The 21,505-nt window shown below is 34.3% G+C and overlaps 1 protein-coding gene across 1 annotated transcript; it reads left to right on the forward strand.

The window, feature by feature from the left end:
- Positions 1-414: 414 nt before the first annotated feature.
- LOC121734466 lies at positions 415-4,263 on the forward strand. The gene is made up of 6 exons (XM_042125079.1): positions 415-802; positions 1,701-2,016; positions 2,234-2,330; positions 2,611-2,721; positions 3,502-3,675; positions 4,207-4,263. The coding sequence occupies exons 1-6, from the start codon at positions 415-417 to the stop codon at positions 4,261-4,263; spliced, it is 1,143 nt and encodes a 380-aa protein (XP_041981013.1).
- Positions 4,264-21,505: the final 17,242 nt, after the last annotated feature.

The raw sequence follows: 21,505 nt of genomic DNA on the forward strand, positions 1-21,505 counted from the left end.
AGTTATCTGATGGATATTTGTTAAAATCTGAAATGAATAGAAGAACGCTTACAAATATAAATTTTAAGGTATCCATATACTTTGATTTGGATAAATGATAATTACAAAAGTATTAAACATAATAATATAACGATAACCTACGCAAAAGTTTTGGCTTTTAAAATAAATGTATATAACACCAATTGACATTAATTACTCACACGAATGATACAGCCCTGAAAAGTTATTAGCAACTAACATTAGCAATACCGATACAAATTGTGTAATAATATGAACCGTAACTTTCGTAATTACGGCTGCATAAATTGCACCAACTTTTGCAATGTAATTTCATTATTTGACGCCATTGCATTTGTATGTTTCATCGCATTTATCAAAGTCGTGCCTTCTGTCCTGCTTACGTTGGCTACCAATATGAAAGATGTCGACATACTTTTTAGGCTTTGCAAAGCAATATTTTGGATACGCGGAGGCAACTACTGGTATGACGAAGAAGCGATAGGGGATGCCGACGTGTTCTACCGAATAATTTCCTTTGCTATATATTTCTGTTACTTTGGTATGACATTTCTGGAGCTGCTAGCAGCGGGTATAGGCAACGTGTCTATAGATGAACGATGCCACGCGCTATCGCACGGAGTGAGCCATGCCGGATATGTTTTAAAATTTATAAGCATCACGATAAACCGCAGAGCGATTCAAAAACTCCTGCGCGATTTGATTCTCGTGTGCGATTCTCTGGAGGACGATGAGACAGGAATGAGGAAATATAAGCAAATCAAGTTCGCGATGGGTTTATATTGTTCGTGCATTTTTGGCGCTCTCGTCAGTTTTATAATACAAGGGATTATGTATGAGCTAGCAGGTATTTGAAATAGTAAAATTAGAACTCTGCAGTTTTTAAAGGTTCTCATGTCCTAAAAGTTTAGACTTTTTAGAAAATTAAAACTTTTGAAAGTGAAAAATTATTGTTTTAAAGAAGAATAATTTGATTAAGTAGTTATTCAATGTGATTACTAATTACCCGTCGTACCATGATTTTTCTAACGTAGATATATTATAATAACAAAGACAGAAATATTATTAAATAACTAATCAATCCATACTCCATACCAATATAATAAATGAGAAAGTGTCTCTATCTGACTGTCCTATCTACCTCTTCACGCCCAAACTGCTGAACCGATTTTGCTGAAATTTGGTACAATACTCTACCAAAAATCTGGTTTCCGCGAGATAAATGATCATTGGCGCAACGGAGTTGCAGGCGTCATCTAGTTATTTAATATTTATATAACTTAGGGTGGGTTGCACCAGAGGCGTGGTTAAAGTTAAAGTTATGGTCAAAGTTACGGTTATAGTTAAGGCTAACTTTAAGTTTAACCTTAACTTTGACCACAGAATTTTACAGATGACAGCAGGTCCGACAAGGCTTGAAATGAAACGTAGGCGGGGGCGGTGCTGGTAAAGGAAAACTGTCAAAAAGGGCGTTTCTGTATGATGACAGCGTTAGTTCCTTTTTTCGCCACGTGCATCTAAAGCCTTGTCGAGCTCAAGGTTGTGGTTAAATATGGCGTCCTATTTTGACTTTAACCAAAATTTTGACATTTTGCATTGCAGTTCTAGTTAAAGTTACAGTTATAGTTAAAGTAAGTTGGTTCAACCCTACTTTAGATATTATATATCTATTGGTGTTATAGGTGGTAATTTCTTCATAATAATAAGCTACTACGGCACACCAGGCGACGAATCTCCACGAGCCGCAATATTTCGTACTGGCACTTCCATCACGATTGTAGCACTGTTAGTCACAATAGTAATAACAATAGATGGACTGATCATTACTGTCATGATAATTTTTAAATACAAGTTCATAATTCTAAAGAAATACTTTGCCAAACTTAACGAAGATATGGCGCGTCGAGTCTCGCAAAAGAATTGTGATATAGAGTCAGCTGCTAACCAACTTTGCGATGGTGTCAAACAGGGCATAGTGATGCATATTAGTCTTCTCAGGTAATATACAAAGCTTACCAATAAAAAAGTAACACCATAAAAAAGCTTGTCGATGTTGGTCTTAGTGTTTCGAGCGACTTTTTCCATGTTCCAAACAAAGTCAAAACATTGTACAGTGTATAAATTATTTTCATTATTTTTTTTTAATTTGAGGAGCTAATTTTTTTAACTAACAATTGCTAATTAGTTATTAAGTATTAACATGTATTGCTTTTAGAATAGCACAAGACTTGGATAACATTTTTGGGTCAATAATGACGATTCAACTTTTCAATAGCTCCTTTCCGGCGGTGTTTCTATTACTTCAGATGGCGGTTTGTAAGAAAATAATAATAGTTTATTTTTTAATATTTATATATACGATTTTTTTACAAACTATCCTAGGGATTGACATCGTCTTTTTGTACAAAAAAAATCCTTTAAATAAAAAAAAAATAAAAAAAACCCCGACGAAAACAGAGGGTGTTCTTGTATAAAATGTGACTATGATCTTAGTCAGAATTCATAATTATCAGCTCGCTCAATGCTGCAAAATTTTCTTTTGTTTCCTTTTTCATCAATAATACTTATACTTACTTACTATATTTTTGTTAGGTTTCAGATAATGTAGACTTCTTAACTTCTCTTAAAATTCTTGCATTTATCGCCACAGTATTTTTGCTGTTGGGAATATACATCTGTACCTTCGGTGATATAACGTATGAAGTGAGTTTTCATGAATTTTCATGCTAAAATAGGTTATAATACTTCCAATGTTATAAATATTTGAGGAGGCAATAAAAACACTTTCGCATACTCCTTAGCTAGAAATATTAATCTATATATATAAAACTCAAAGGTGACTGACTGATTGACATAGTGATCTATCAACGCACAGCCCAAACCACTGGACGGATCGGGCAGAAATTTGGCATGCAGGTAGATGTTATAACGTAGGACGAACGAAAGGATTTTGATAAATTCCAACCCCAAGGGGTTCAAATAGGGGATGAAAGTTTGTATATAATATATACTTCTTAACGCGAGAGAAGCCGCGGGCAAAAGCTCGTTAATATTATAAAGTTTTAGGCCCTCCTAATCTACTTTGAGTTATTGCTAATCTGAGTCAAATATAGAGCTCTGTCTTTCATTAAAATAGAGCGAAAGGGATGACAAGATGTGTAATCTAAATAAATTATTTTAACCCAGGCTCGTTCAAGTCTAGCACTAAGGAAGGCACTTAATATGGACTAAGTACATTGGTCTTGCAGGCATAAAAGACAGAGCTCTATAATTTATTTGACTCAGATTTATAATATTAGTATGGACTAATATTATAAATGTAAAAGTATGTCTGTTTGTCTATCTGTTACGATACTTTCAGTCCCGGGAAAGGACTTACGATACTTTTTATCCCGAAAAATGTACGGTTCCCGCGCGATAATCGAATTTTGGCGTAAAAAGATGCGGGCGTCATCTTGTACTAAATAAATCTCTGCATTTAAGGCCTTATCTCTATCAGAGGCGATATTCAACTGCGGCTGGCACCTCTGTCCCGCAACCACGTCCGCCCACCGCAAGATCAGAGCGATGGTCATCATGGGATGTGCCCAGGGCCAGATCCCGATCACCATGAAAGCCTTCAATATGGTGGAACTCACCCATGCCACTTACGTTGAAGTGAGTAACACACGACTTACCCATGCCACATAGGGTCAATTTAGACCGCAACGCGATGTGTAGATGCATAATTTCTAAATTTGTATGGATTTGAAAGACTCCAAGTCAAAGTCGTCATGCCAAATCAATGTCAAATCAATAGGTACAAGAAATGCATCTACGCGTCGCGTTGAGGTCTGAATTGACTCTTATGTTGAAGTGAGTAATGCTGTATTAGGCCCGGGTCAGCCACATTGGCACGGTGACGCAGCGATGCGGTGCATTTTGAAATACCTATCCAAATTTTAATTACTACACGAGAAGAGACACATTGAATTGACTTCCCGCTCGCGGTGTTAGCCTATCTATTCTAATTTGAATGGCTCACTTAAAAATGCACCGCAACTCCATTTTAATCACTTTAGGGTTTTTATTTAAAGTTAATCCTTGGTTAAAGGTCTAAATAATAGCTAGGAATGTAATATGCCACGAAGAAAATACCACATACACGTATTGTACAAAATTATAAGAAACATAATACTTTATTTTCAGGTAATTAAATCTACGTATTCTGTTTACGCGTTACTTCAAGCACGTAACCAAAGATAAATGAAACAGTTTGAAGCAAAATTATTTTGATATAACAGCACAATTTACTGTTAATATTTCACAAGCCTCAAGCAAACAATATTCTTAGCAATGTCCTTACTAATATTAAAAATGCAAAAGTGCTCCTGTCTGTTACATCTTCACGCTTAAACGGCTGAACCGATTTAGATGAAATTTGGAATGGAATAGATGGAAAATGAAGGTAGAGTATAGTTTTTGTTCCAGAAAAAAGTACTGTTCCCGTTCGATAAACTAATTTGGGTGCAACGGAGTTGATGTCATAATCTAATACGCAATAATTCTATCTAGACGAAAAGATCACCCTTAATTATTTTATCTGCAATAATTTTACAAATATAAAGTTAATAAACTTCAATAGACAAACAGAAAACAATCTAACAATAGCGTTTAATATATATATCCATATTTCCAACCTCTTTAGATTATGCCTCGTCTTTCGAACTGTAATAAAAGATTGGTCGCATGGAAAATACGAAACACGTGCCACCTATTGCATTTGTGTCAACGGAGAAGTTTAATCATAATAGTTCCGGAGCTCAGTCTATATTCGTTCCACGTATCTTACTAATATTAACCTTATATAAGTTTACAATGTAAATACTTGGGAGACAGTTTGTAATATTGAAGAAGACTTATGATAAGTGATTTTCCACGGCGTGTCACAAATGTGTTGTAAGGTAAGACGAGGTCCTCTGGGGGTTTTCTCTATTAACATTCAATATTTTTATTTAATACTGTAGATACAAAAGTCTATGCAATTTAAATACAATAATAATTAATTATTATTTAATATGTAGGCCAAGAGATAACTTGAAATTTCGCAAACGTTTTCCTCGTCTATGCATTAATTAAGAAAGAAGATTTTCACCACTAAATAGGTATCTACATAATCGGTCGGTGATAAAAACATCGATTAATAAATATTTTTAAATTCTGTAACACTTTTTCATGCGGGCAAAACAAAAAATATTCCCTGAGTATTGAAAATTCAATGTAATACAGAAACGTACCTACTTCAATTCTATTTGTGGCAATTGTATGAGTCGCAATATACTCTCGTAATACCGAATAATACAGAGGACCGAATGTCTCGAGTATCACTTAAGGGGGTCGGACAGTGAGTGATGCGGCGCTAATTGCTGGGACCTTTCGCCGCTATATTATGCATCCTCCATCTTATGTGTCCCTGGTACATTAAGGGACTCTATTAAGGATCAATGATTAACAACATAGATCTTTGATCTGGGCTTGGTATTTTTTTAAATGTTTAAGTAACATAGATTACTAAGAATAAAGGTAAGTACAAGTTAGAACCGAACGACACGCGACAACTGCTGCAGACGACTGCGTATACTATTTTTCTCATCGACGGACGCGAAAAACGGCAACATCGGTAAGCTCAGCGGGAAGAAAGTTGACGTTTTCCGCCCGGAGGTGAGAAAAGTATAATATTAAGTATAACGTCTATTTACTATGAAGATATTTTTATTATTAGTAAACTGTAATACCTACTGATATACCTACTACTGGTGATTAAAATGGATCAAATCTATAATTGAAGTCTTAAGAAACTATAAAGAATATTATGTCAAAAAGTAAACTCAGGATCGAGTTTTTATAAACAAACTTGCCTACTCTGATGGATCACACCTCGCTTATTTTTATTTTCCAGTTAATATTGAACGTAATGGTCGGTGATGATGATAGAGATATAGCCTATTCGAAGACGGAATAGAAGTTTTATTCGAAGATATTTGGCGAAGTTTTATTTATTCGGATCCGTCAGTTCTCAATAAATCAGGCTGAACTTAAAGCGTTGTAGTGTTGCGCGCCGCGGATCGGTTTCCGTTCCCTTATCAGTTTTAAAGGATTTCCATGTCTACAGTTTACTCGTATTTCCTAGCGCACTCCAACAAACTTGCTAAAATCCTAAGCCGCAGAATAAAATTGTTTGATATTTTCGACAAATATACGCTTAGAATTTTACTATTGAATGTATTGTTTGATCAATACAGCTCTTAGTCAATGCCGACTACGTCGAATAATTAAGTGTACTGTTGATTCTTGTTAGAAACTCACGTTTATCAAACACACAGCTTTTTATGCAATTTTCCGCTTTATTGAGAATTTTAAATAGTCTATTTCGAATCTCATCATCAATTAGTGACTACTGTAGGATACATGTTCTGTAAATTTACTGAAAATGTAGTAAATTACAAAAAATAACGTAAGCCACAGAACATTATACCTACATAGCTACACTAGTTTAACATCGCTAGAATCATAACACAAAGGATCATATAATATTAAAGTGATACATTTTTAATTCCGCGCTTTGAATATGCATGAGCCAGATGTCCGTTTGTGAACCGCTTTTATGATGATTCCTCTAATTGTGCTGCCCTCCCGCATCTCATTAACATTGCATTTTTCACAACTAATGGCGGTTCTTAGTAAAAGTTCTTGTATTTACATTAAAATGGTAATGCTCCGCTTTTTAGTAGCCCGCTGTGGGTAGGGTGGTGTTTTGTTACTTTCTTAGAAATTAATTTAGTAGAACTATATAATAATTGAAGTTTAATCTTGGCCAATATGTGGTATTTAGTGATTGCAACAATAATAATTATTGATTGCTAAGGAAAGGATAAATGGAAATGAATGATAAACAAAAACTGACTGTCTGAGTCTGCAAATAATGTAGATGAATAACAGGCGCTGCTCCTCATTAAAGCTATAAAAGTTGTAGAGTATAGGTACAAGCATTAAGTTCATACACTCACTCTATGTCATGTTTAATTTAAATTAAAACAAAGTTTGTAAAACACGAAGTTTTAAATCATTCAGATTTTAAATACTAAATTAGCGTACCACTGAAACGTATATTAAAACTTTCCCCAACTTCTACACTAATAAAAATAGTCATAATTAAAAATGCGCACATTTTAAAACACGAATTCGTTTAAAATTAGACCGATTCGAAATAACCGAGAGGTAGACGTTAATTTACGACCGCGAAGAAAAAAAAGGGGAAAAGCGAGCACTACTTTAATTTTCCCTCTAAGATACGCAAACGGGAGTAACATTTTAGCCGGGCGAAGTCATTTATATTCAGTAGAAATTCACTCTCATTAAAGCCATTTCTGGTGGTGGATAGTCGGCGTAATTAGCATGTTAACTACAATGGACTGATGAACCTTTCGAATGAGTCAAAAGCGTTTAAATATTCACAGCGACTTGAGCTGAAAGATATAAAAAAAGAATTCAAAAATACTATTCAGCTGATGGTGCAAAGATTTTATGGTATTTGGACATTATTTAGATAGTGAACTGTGACCAATAGAATCCCAGCATGTTTATCGTTGTTTGAGCTGTCGTTATTAAACATAATGTTTAAAGAGTGCTTCTAGACCAAACCATAGCAAATCCTGCTCAGTTTTTGACATTGAAAAAGTACTTCAGACACTGTTTTTTCAAAAACAAGCTGGATTGACATTCATTATGAAAAATTTGGCGTGAATACCCCTTAACCCTTTTATCTTGACGTACATAGGTTTTCGTTAATTATTTACCCAGCGTAGCAAAAAGTAAGAATGTACCCCAAGTCATTAGAAGCAGTTGGTCGGGAGTGCAATATTATGCATTCAAACAAGGACTGTGTAACCCCACTGCGCCAGGTGCGACGGTAACGAGACTTCAACTCACTTCAGTGTCATATTCCTGACGTCAATTATATTCCATTATACGTTTAATTTGAAACACGTGTTGCATTCAAAAGTATTGCGCCAAGTCCTTATATAAAATTGCATCGGAAAAACGTTGTAGCTGCTTACGATATTAAAGTTTTATTCAGTGCTCACTGTAATTATTGTTATACTTTTTATTTAAAATACACAATTACTTGACTGTGGCCCAATGCTTGTGTCTATATTGTTCATTATTGTTATACTTTTTATTTAAAATACATAATTACTTGACTGTGGCCCAATGCTTGTGTCTACAGGGTGTACCAAAAATAAGTGATAATACTTTAGGGTGTGTACGTGTTCCTTGTAGAGAGTTCACTGTGAAAGTAGCAGCGCTGAAAGACCAAAAAATTTTTTCACTTTTGTATGGGGAAACTCGTGACGCTCGGGCCCTTGCCCATACAAAAGTAAAAAAAAAATTCGTCTTTCAGAGCTGCCACTTTCACAGTGAACTCTCTACAAGGAACATGTACACACCCTAAAGTATTATCACTTATTTTTGTTACACACTGTATATTGTTCATTATTTTTTAAATCCATACTAATATTATAAATGCGAAAGAGTATCAGTATTTCTGTCTGATGCGCTTAAACCGCTGAAATTCGGGGCAACGGAGTTGCGGGAGTCATCTTTGCAGGTTTAATAATATTATTTATTAAAGTAAGTCTTAAAACTAGAAAGAATTCTTAACTTCCTAGAAAGACGAAAAGAGAAGAGAAAGAAGAGCGGTCAAATGACCCATCGTATGTTTTAACTTTTTTTATGTGTCTTATTATTTTGCTTTTGCATTTTATTGATAATGGATTAAATTTATGGATGGATTAGATTTATGGATTAAAAAATAAATTATGGAAAAATTGTTTAAGAAAATCATTTAAAAAAGCATTTTATAGACCTACTACTGATATAATGACATTATAATGACTACATAAGACTCGTTGGTTTTGTTCCTTAATTGAGCATAAAACACAGTTTATCACAATATTTTATATTTGTTCATTTTAGCAATAAAATTGTAAAGTTACTAGAAAATAGAGTAAATCATGTCAAGAAGCCATGAACATTGAACATCTTGATGAAGATACCCTATTGGAGGTTACAAATATAGTTTTTCATATCGTATCACGGTCACATCACAAAATATATCTTTAATAACTAAAGCTAAAAATGTATGAAAAATATGCTATACAAGTGAAATATGCTTAAAATTGCATAAAAATAACATTTTTTTATAAATTTTTCATAGAACTACAATTTAAAAAACCTTCATTTTGTTATTTGATTTGTTTGTGTAGGTAAAACAAAAAATAAAATTAACGCAGCATAACTTTTTTGTTTCAATTCGAACTACCAATAAAGCCTGGCTGTGTTAGGCAGGCAGCAATACTACGAAACTCTACACAGATTTTCGTAGTACGTTTATGCTTCTCAATAAACAAGCAAGGCAAAAGGTTTCATTTGTACCCATTTTAGCAATAATATATTTGCTAATATATTCCCACTATATTAACATATCAAAATTTGAAATTTTAGACCAGTTATGAAAAAAAAAATATTTATTCCACTTTTTGTCATAAGAGTCATTGACAAGTCTATTTCAGTCGAGTTTTTTTATAAATTTTAAATCAAATTTCATATACAGTTTGCAATTAAAACTTTGGCTAAACCATATATTGATCCTTGTTAAAAATAAAAATAGACGTATTTTTTTCTTTTGTAAGCACTCAGTACTAAAATGTTGAGAAATAGCTTCCAAAAGTTTTCCCCCCGAACCCCCCTTTCGGTTCGTAGGTACGGAGGCACTCCCATGTAAGTAAGTTACACATAAACACCAGAAAACGACGACCTTATCGAACAAGATTACGAAAATTTTAAATGTCTCAAAAATGGGAGGTGGGGGGGTTTCCGGGGCTGGAAGTGGCATGAGGAGGTTTTTCTGACCCAAAACATCCTTCCTCAACCCATGTGAGCACCACAAAATTGAGGTAGGTTTCTGAACCTTAGCCATCATTTTTATCAAATTTACGATTAGCTTAGTATTTTTACAATTTAAATGTAGTTGGTAACCGTAACAGTCAGATCGTGCCATACTTAGTATGGCACGATAAACAAATATGACGGTGAGCCTCTACTCAACTAGGTTTTGTTAGTACGTAATGTTTGAAAATATATCGACAAAAGCTTATCTATTTGAGTGTATATGTATAATACAGTACTAGATTTTGTCCATGCATTTTCTTTGAAAATATCAAGGTAAAAAGCTAATCCACTTGAGTCATTTTTTTACTGAGATAGAATAGGTATTGTCGATTAATATGCATAAACAAAAGCTCATCTATTAGAGTCTGGCTCGTGACTCAAATGGCCTTTGTAAATACGCGGCCGGGCCTCCCGCGTCACCCCCGTCATAGTAAAAGGAGGAGAAGTAAGTTATCTTCATACAAAGGCACCGCGCGCGGCTTGTATGTGTGCGCCATAGTATCAATGCGTCGCCACACGGCACACAACAAAATCTCGGACAATATTTCGGCATAACCAGTCGGGGCTAACACTTTACGCTGCACGCTCGCGCCGCGCCGCGCCACGGCTAAACGAATCAAAAATGTCCGATCATAATCGCAGGAGTAATAGATATTGCTGTGTGTTTGGGTGTTTTAATAGTTATGCAACAATTCCAGAATTGTCTTTGTTTAAATTACCTGTTGAACAGGAAAGGTCAGTACTACTCACTTATTCTAGCATAATATAATAATTTTTACTTGATGATCAGATACCCACTTACTTATTTTTTATTGTATTAGTTTTCTATCACACAAAGGAAGTAGGTAGGTAGGCAGATCTACTTTCCCTCTAGAACATAGTATAAATAAGATAATGTTTTATGTACTTTTGATCCGTCAACTAATTTGCCGCTATTGCTTTGTAATAGTAATTTGCCGATTTCTCTGTGTTGTAGACCGTATATTAACTAACTACTTACAGTCAATTACTTATTTTAAATCGTAATTAAAAATAAGTAATTGACTAATTGTAAATCACAATACTTCGAATCATAACAACAGATTTGTTTATAGTATAAGAGACAGGCGTTAGTTTTTAATGTTGTTTTACAGTGTATTTTTATAATTTTATTTAGACATCGGATTATATGCACGATCAAAGTGCCGAAATATGCACAAAATATGCACAATAAAGATTTACTTTTTATTAAAAGTCGGGAGACCGCGACGTTGCCGCTGTTCATGCGGTAATGCGGTTGCGCGAACGAAGCGCGGACGGCCGCTCCCACACCAACCCGCCGCGCCTCCGCGCCGCCTAAAATTGACAACCCTAAGACTGTAGGTAATTATATCGCGGATTGGGCTGGAGTTATCCTACTTCCCCTCCTTTTACTATGCCCCCGTTCTACCCACCGCCGCGAAGCGACCTTTCTGCAACGATTTTAAGTGGGATAAAATATGTTATTATAAAAAAATAACACCCTATTTTTTGTTAAATGGACTCTCCTAATGATACCTAAGCCCTGGAAAAAAATTGGCAGGAAGGTTTAATTGCAGCCTGTATAATACACAAAACACAAATAATAATAACACTTTTGAAAGAAACATAAAAATTGAAAGAAAAACCCATTTTCTTTAGAAATTTTGTTGTTTGTAGGTAGAACTAATCTTATAATTATTGAGCCATCATTGAAAACATGTTATGACAATTCAAACAATCAAAAATTATTATAGATCAACGAAAGGAAAACTAATTTCATGCAACGGTAACAAAAATATCGCAAATTAAAAACGAAAATGCGGTCACTTGACCGCTCCGGCCTTATAACTCCTAAATATAATTAAACCGTTCAAGTATTCTTTGAGATCATAAAATTGCAATTTGACATTATGATAAAATGTTAAAGATTATGTTCAACTAACATACGAGTACCTCACACAAAGCAATTTTGAATATCCTCACTACCGAGAGTAAGAAACAATTATTTCATTTCGTATTAAAACTTGAGTCTTGAAGCTCGCTACAGAAGTTTAATGGAAAACTTACTTTGTTGTGTTATAAAATGAATTTATTTTGAAGTACGGGGTAATGAACTCTGTCTGTCTTGTACGAACATCTCGCTACATGTCAATGCACTGCCTATTTAATGCAAATGTCGTGTAGCCAGACTGGTACCACAATAGACATAACGACCAGTAGTTCGACTGCAAAGAGACGGACAGGTTTCAATATCTGTCAAATTCGGCGGGTTTCACTAGGATTATGAACGGAATGTGCCTCGCGCTGGCTGATATAATAAATTTTTAAATATTAAAAATAAAGTTTTCAAAATTGGATTCTGACAATTTTCATCATTCTGTCTACTCTGCTGGTACTAAGGGTCTGATTGTTCTAGTACTATTTTGTTACACGCTGTATATAAAAGACTCACCCTTAACATTCAATTTATAATAACTCCTCATGAGTTTGAAAAAATATGTACATGGAGTTTATGTAAAAAACTTCATTAACTAATCATTAAATTGTCTTAGTGCGGCCGTAAGAAACTCTAGTGTACATTAATCTATGATCCGTCGTCCGTATTACTTAACGTTATCTCAGCAGCTAGTTCTTGTTAACAGTGGAATTGGGACAGTTAAGCTCGTTTACATGGCATGCATACAAATACGGGGCGGTCAGGTGAGCTGCTGCTTCATTACTCCATAGCTTCGACCGTTTCCGTTCGTTAAATGTCACAAGGTAAAGTTAAAGATGCTCATTTGTCTATATCCAAACTAACATTATAATTTATACGCAGCTAAAAGTAGATTAAGTTAAATTAAATTTCATTCGTACAAAACTACAAACAATTTAAGAAAAGAGATAAAAAAACCCTATAAGAAATTATTGTATTTAAATAATTGGTCTAGTGCGAGTTGGACTCGTGCACGAAGGGTTCCGTACCATTATAGAGCAAAAATAGGTAAAAAATGTGTTTTTTTCTATGGGAGCCCCCCTTAATAATTTATTTTATTTAAATTTTATTATTAATTATTAAAGTATAAATATTACTGAGAATTTTGTGAATTATTCAAGTGCCTACCTATCGCCATTATTAATATCGATCAAAAAATAGCAAAAAAATATGTTTGTTGTATGGGCTGGCTCCCATTAAATATTTAATTTATTTTGTTTTTAGTAGGTATTTTTTATTATAGCGGCAACAGATACACACAATCTGTGAAAATTTCAGAAACCTAGCTATAGCGGTTTTTGAGATACATCCTAGAGACAGACAGATGGACAGACAGACCGACAGACATCGAAGTCTCAGTAATAGGGTAGGTTTTTAACCTTTGGGGACGGAACCCTAAAAACAACAGAATATCGCTTTCACATTTTGATTACTCGTTAATTTTTAATGACGCCCGTGATTCCGTTTGCTTTTTAATGAATTTTAATTTTTAATTTGCCGATATTGTCCATCAGTATAACGAAAGAAACTGAACGTTTTTCCGTAATATAGCAAGCCGGCCTCTATTAATCTAAATTTGTGTCTTTATTCAAATTAACCATTTTTAGTGACAACCAAACGTACCAACAAACATTCGTATTCATATATTATAGTTACGTCAAATCTGATAACAAGTACTGAAACAAATTACTTCATTTGATAACTTACTTAAACCACCTAAAACCTTGTTAACTACAGTTTCTCTAACCCACAATTGTTTAGGGCGTAAAAAGTGCAGCGTGGTATTTATTGAATTGCGTGTGGAAAACGGAAAGCACAGCGGCGGTCAGTGATAACAAACTGTGATAACGGGTGCGAACGTGGCGCTGCGAGAGACCGGAAATAGTTCACCTCGCCGTGCGGCCACGAGCGGAGCGACGGTGCGGTTGTCGTGCGGTGCTGCGGCAGTATTCAGCTTGCTATGTGGCTACTGAGTGAGAGTATTCATACCTTACTTCGAACGCCACGAAAAGGAGACACGAGTGGTGTGGTAACAGAAATAGTTTGTCGCTGAGAGGCCACGAATGGAGTTTACCTTGTTACGAGGCTACGGAAAGGCTGATGAAATGAGTGAATAATATAGTTCGCGAAACAGTATAACCATATTTATGTATTATTTTTCATTACGAGGAGATACACAGAATGAAAGAAGAGAATGATACTAATGGTTTTTATGTAAATTTTAGTGAAAAAAAATTGCATCTATTTATATTATGCATTAATCAAGAATTAAACTTGAAAAGCAGTATAAAATATAGAACCATATTTATTTTCGTATTACAGTTAGAGCCAGTAACATTCGTCATTTTATAAAAGCTTAAAGTTTTTTTTGTACGTGCCCCTTAAAAGACTTAAAAGACGGAGACTTCCATCTGTCGCTGGCTCTTGAGCCTTTGGAGTCAAAAACTAAATCTTTCAGAACTATCCCATATTATTATATTGTGAAACTAACTCAGAAGGGAGTAAAATTAAACAAATACGTATCACTTAACGCCATTTATTAATTTATGAAATACCTACATTTAAATTATCATTTCACTATTAACATTATGTAAATAATTAAAAACATGTATTATAATCATCTCAACGAATGTATAATTTGAGCTTTAATATTATCATCCGTAGACTAAAATATCTAAAGTAGATGGTACAATACGAGTATTCACGTCTTACTAATCTGTCTTTCCTTGAAGGCGGCTTGTTCCGAAGTAACGGCCGAGTGCCGACGGTGTTAAACCACTTTTCATGACATGACGTCTGTCAAACGTCAAAATGACGTTTGACAGTTGCCATAGACGTCGATGACAATTATGTGACTAATATGAATCTGTTCAGACTAATATTAAAGCAAGGTATCTAGTTTCGTGGCCGCGCTACAACGTACGGCCCGTATATAGTGCATTACTTAAGTTCCACTACAACAAACTATAATTTGGACACACTTATCTGATGTTTGTTGTAATTAATGTTCGCTATTTCCATGTTCCGCCGTGCTGTACAGGGATTTGTATTACAAAAGCCTAACATTCCTATTATAATGTATGTATTATTTGTCTAAATGCCTGTATTTCTTATTCATTTAAAATTGTCACATTGATATTTTATATAAGACAAGTTTTGCGAAGATCTAGCTTTTTGTTAATCATTTTGAAAGTAATTTAGATAAAATATTTTAGATGTAATGAGAGCTCAAAGTTTTGCACTCAAAATTATTAGTTGAAAATAATATCATAATCTCTATTTTAATTTAGTTAATGCACGTATTAATTAATTAAAATATTTTATTCCTCCTAGTCTGGCATATTGAAAAGGACACATAACAGACATACAGATATGGACTTTGAATACGAATATTAAATACTTTTTTTAAACAATGAATTTTTAGCCATAATAATAAAATGATGATGCTTTATGACATAAAGTTCTCTTTGTAGTTTGATTGATGTAAAAGTTTGGTTTGACGACATGTGTATCCAATAACAATACAATATGTTAGCTATTCGTGATCAAACCGGACATCGGCTTTGAAACATCAAAGGCCTCCCAAACTTTTTATCGATATAAATACCATACCAAAACTATTTCCATTTATCTAGAAAAGTTTAAGTGTAAAAATCATGACGTGTCAGTGAGTGTGAATCATAAAGTTAAACACTGTAGTGTGCGTGGACAGTAAAATTGCAATGCTTTATATTACTTTTCCCGTCATAAAATATTATAATAAGTACATAATCACAAAATATTTTAACGTTTTATTTCGTATTATATTTTAAAAGCATAGATAGTCAAATAGGTCCGCTCTAGAGTTTTAGCCAGTCATTCAAATTACAACCAATTTCTTATAGGATTACTAAACACATCAATTTTAACAAACTTATATGTAAAGTAAATACGAATTTTATCAATAATCTCACATTTTCCGTGAAACTGATTAAAGCTGATTGTATTATTTTCAGACACTCCAGGAGTGAAGAATTTTTATTGAATGAATGATCTCATTATTTACAGTCTTTTAACACTGATGAATGAAGAATAATATCACGGTTTGAGAGAATGATGAACGACCATTAACGAAGACGAATTGCTTGCATTATTCGTGTAACAGATAAAGAAGACGCTTTCACAGTTTTATAGGATGGTCTTATTAAAGTAAGAAAATATTACGATCGGTATTTGTTTTATAAAACGTGATCCATTTATTTGTGAGCTTTTGACGTAGAATAACGCACGTTGTATACGTGTCACGACCGACTCACGAGCCACGTCGTTGTGTGCTGAGTGCTACGCCAGTATAGGTCTACCAGAATCTGATGGCGAACAGTGAGAAAATAAATTGACTCTAGCAATACCGGGGTAATTGAAATAAAACATGATCCTTTTTTGTTCTTATAGCGGCTGATTCTGTGTGTTAAACATGCAAATATAAAAATGTATCCAATGATCAAGGATATTTTTTGAAAATCTTCTGTCAAAAATTGACATCAGATTCTGGTAGACCCTTAGATTATGTGTACATAATCTAAGGGTAGACCTATAGCTACGCGTACGGCGCGGGCGTAGCGTAGCATTATCACGTAGCGTAGCACGCACTTACCAAAGCACGAGCAACACAACAGCGTATCACAATAATTCATGTGGCGTAACCATAAAGTTAATATACCTAGCGGAATAGAGCAACAATCTCGAGCTGTCAAATGAAACCGAAATTGGTTTCATCTGTGTGTAAAAATGTGTACGTATACACTTACACAAGCATTATTGAACATGATTTCTATGAGATTAAATTGTCAACGTGCGGCACGTGCCGACTGGACGTCAAAAAAAGAGTGCTGCTGTCATGTATCACACGACTCTTTTTACCACGCAGTGTTACTGATAGTGACATCTCTCTTGCTCAGGCCTTTGTTTCTCTATTCCGCTAGGTATATTAACTTTATGGGCGTAACGCTACTTGTACCACATGACAGTATAGTTGGTAGAACATGCGTTAGCGCTAATTGTAGCACTTATTGTAGGTCCTAGCGTAGCGTAGTAATCAGTATAGTAAAAAACTTGAGGGTCAGAAATCAATTATTATATATAAATAATATTAATATTCGAAGTAATATTACTTTAATAACACTAAATTTTTAAAGGCGTGTGACAGGAAACCAATAAAGCGCTAACAAAATAACGAAATGTCTTCTGGGAAATGTAAAAATTATCTTCGGAAGTTAAATAAATTAGTTTGAAATTTTATAGGACATAAATAAACGAACAGACCGAAACCGGAATATTTTTATAATTTATTCGCGATGGAATTCTCTGAGGGCATCTATAAAATATAATTAAGAAAATGTACACATTTTTTGCGGGAAAATTTCAGAGCAACACAGTAATTAAAGTAGGATTAAGATATAGTTAACGTGCTTTTTGCGTCTAACCGCCGTACTCAGAGACACTTAATCACGATTAACCTTCAATTTAATGAAGAGTTTGACAGATAATGTATGGGGCTTATGTCAACAATTTGAATTAATTACAATTAATTAATTAATGTTCCACTCTGAGTGCGGCAGTAAATGAGCAGAAAAATCGACTCTTGAAAATGTGTCACCTGTTCTTTAATATAAGAAAGTCGAAGCCCTTGAGCTGTTGTATTAATGCAAACATTATTAATATATTAATCTTATTTCTAATTATCCAAGAAATATAACATTAAATAAAATTGTTTGAGTTTGAAACAGTGAGAAGAAGCAATCCCAAGGTGGTATGCCTTTTGTGATTTGTTCTTTATCTCTTCATTTTTATTTCGTTTACAAATATTTGATTTCATTTCTATACACGTGTATTAATTTAATATTTAGATCATGTTTCTGTATTAGAAAGTTCCGAAACAACTTATGAGGAGGATGTCTTGATATAAATTTTGCACTTATAACTTGGCTAATCTCTTTTGTAGACTATTTCTAAAGTTGCGTCTAACTTACTTAGGTTTAAAAGGTTAAAAGCAATATAGCAAAACTAGCGCAACTTGAAAGTTTTAAGAAAGCAATATAAGAATTTTCAATAATAACATAATATGAAACAAATTAGAAAACTATAGTGTAGTTAGGAGAGCGTACAAGGGTAGTGAAAAAAGTTTTCACAAAAGTAATTTCAACGTATGCCAGTCTGCACTATAGGAGACGAAAAGAGAATTTGCTGAATTAGAACGCAGTAAGCGTCGAAATAGTTTTATTAAATTACTCGTAAAATAAATTTCTCATTAATATCGTTAGTTTCAGTAGTTAAATTAAGATTTCTTTGAAAATTTTATTAATGTTTGAATGATTCGGACTTGATCGGAACTCGGATTATTTAAGTCAATTTCACAAATGAGCTGGGCTCGATATAACCCGACCAAATTACGTAAGTCCGCCATCTATCTTATATCATAATTGCTCAGATATCTGATTAAGATAACAATGTGTTAAAAAGTAAACATTTATGGTTAAAACGTATTCAAATCTGACATCCACAATTTTCCACTGTAGTCTAGTCTGTACGTCGACTTAACGGTACTTTCGATGGTTCTCAACAATAAAATCGCCATTCCGATACACGAACAATGTTAACATGAAGGTAAGAGTCGATACCGAATGTGGAACAAAATGAAAATATATTACGGCCTCGTAAACGACCGCGACGTATTCAAATAAATATTACCTCGAGCGACGTCGGCGCGGGGCTCCGAAAACCGTAAAACTGTAAATATGCTGCCATAAATACGATAAAAAACATACAGAATAGACATATTTTGTACATGTTGTCTATATAATAGAGAAAAAAAAGATCGCGGCGACATTTGAAGATGTTTTATTAGACCGCTTGAAATGTTTTTAGAGGGTTTTTCAAGACGTGTGTAATGCGTATAATATATATAAATTTAATCAAGTAAAGAACTTAAATATTATGCCAAAAAGAATATCTTAAAACAACTAAAACTTATTTGTATTATGCCTATTAATAAAGGGATAGAAAGGGATATAAAGTATAGATAGACGACAGTAGTTTACGAAGATGTCTTGCCAGCCAAACTAATGAGATATTATGAAAGATCGATAGTCTTCGGTGATCTATCAGCTGCCTAGGCCTATGTTAGGCAGGCGTAGTAGATCACACAAGATACCAGAGCTTGGCACATAAAAACATTCCCGTGATTTTAAATAGCTTGAAATGCAAAACTCGGTATTTCTAGTAAGTACTCAGTCGCAGGCACTTGTCGATTGTAAAACTTGTCCCCGTATTGCCAGTTTAATACTATAGACGCCGCAGCATATTAATAAGAAACGGCTCCTTTTAGGTTCGATAAGTAATCAACATATTTGAATATAGTAAAAACATTTTTTTAAGCTACGAAGCGATGAATATGAGACGACCTCTGTGGCTCAGTGGGTGGGCTGTCGATAGCTCAAGCCGGGGTCGCGGGTTCGAATCCCGCCGACGGAACAAAAAAGTTTTCAAAGTTCCTGGGTCATAGATGTGTATTAAATATGTGTATCATATAATAAAAATCTTAAATATATGTATAGTATAAAAAGTATTAAATATATTTCCGTTGTCTGGTACCCGTAACACAAGTCCTTCAGGTACTTAGCACGGGGCCAGACTGACGTGGTGTGAAGCGTCCATAGATATTATATTATATAATACGTCATCATAATATTATGAATTCCATTTCAATGAAAATCAACGTAACGTGCAATCACAAAAATTACAACTCTATATAAAAACTTGAGAGGTGTCAAGGGACACCCGAATGGAACGAAGTTATTTCTCATGTTAAAAAAACCTGTATACATATTATACACTCAAAAAATTATTAAGTAAAAAAACGCCATCTACTGACGCCCAGGAATACTAACAACGCGTCGCTGTTTATTCTCAAAAAAAGCCATCTAGTTGATGCACAGAAATACTATCAACGGCCTCTGCTCCTACCATGCAGGTACTTACTAATAAAAAAGTGACGTTACAACTTTTTTAGTCTAGCCCAAGGCGCAACGCGCGATAAGGAACTACGTTCCAATAAAAATATAACACAAGCCTTTGTTAAAAATTCATTTCGTCGGAGTGTAAGTTTGTTTAAGCTATTTACGGCGGCCCGCTGAATGCCAATGAAGTGATCAACCAGCGAGCTGATGAGGGTATTACGAAAACTCATCGAATTCGCGCCCTAACCCTTTGACGACGTGACCGGAAACCCCAAACAATGCCGCCATATTTATATTTCATAATACCATTATGATTTTTTGTTTTAAATATTTTGTTGTTGATTTTGTTTTCGAAAAATTTATATATGTACAGTATGTACAATGTCTGGGCGAGTGAATTAAACACAGGAATAACGTATAACTAAACACTCGTACTCTGGTGACGGCTGGTATACAAGTGATCATCAGACCGAAGTCAAGCGACCACTCCAACTACCCCTACTACCTAAGTAGGCGTGTCCATCTTTATTAATTATCAATACACTACAATATATAACGCTTTTAGCTGGATTAACAGTATCATATAAAACAGTAAAATTACGATAGAATAGAAAAAATTTAAGATGACAAATTAAATACTCGTATTTACGTTATCAATGTAGCTTTTCATATCTATTCTTCCGTACGAAGTAACCATTTCTACAGAGGCTGTAATAGCGTGAAGGCTGCAGTACAATATTAACAGTAGATTAGCGAATAGCTGTTACCGCAGTCTACCCCTGAACACGTCAGGTGGAAGGTAGCCGCAACGTCAGAAATAAAAAGTGCTCCCAGACCAAATCTGCAAGTTTGGAACTATTTGAACTATAATAAATCATAAACCTAATATCTCGCGCGGCACGTAAAGTCCTCAATATATTACTGATATTGTTGTTTCTATCTTATCGTTAAAATTAATAAAACCCCTGCTAAAATTAAACAGTCAACATAACATAATTTACGTTGTCCAAAATAAATCATAATTGTCGCTTTGTGACAAGTTTAGTGTGACTACGTCGACATTAATTTCGCTTTGATATATTCCACTTCAAAGCCGTAGTCGGTAAAGTTTACTCGTGCCAAAGTTTAAGCACATTCCCATCTGCTGGCGACAACTCCGACTGAATGGTCCTCTTAAATGCTGACTGCCAACTTAGTTTATTAGGGTGAGGTAGCTAATGAATTTAATATATACGAGGTAAGTGCAGACAAATGATGTTGTTGTTTCCTAATTTTGAATGCTACTACAATTATTCGTGTTTGTGACAATGGTTAAAGGGATGATGGTACAATTAAGTATTAACGAATATTAGTTTTGATGTAATATGGTATGACATAGTAGAATGTATTACGGCATTCTACTATGGGGAAGTTCTGTTGATATTAACACAATATTTGTGCTGCAGAAGCGAGCTATACGATCTATTTATAAAATGTCATCCTTTGAATCTCTCAGAGAAAAGTTTAAAGAAATAAGAATTCTGACCGT

The sequence above is a fragment of the Aricia agestis genome, chromosome 15 (assembly GCF_905147365.1).
Source record: "Aricia agestis chromosome 15, ilAriAges1.1, whole genome shotgun sequence".
NCBI classification, from domain to species: Eukaryota; Metazoa; Arthropoda; class Insecta; order Lepidoptera; family Lycaenidae; genus Aricia; species Aricia agestis.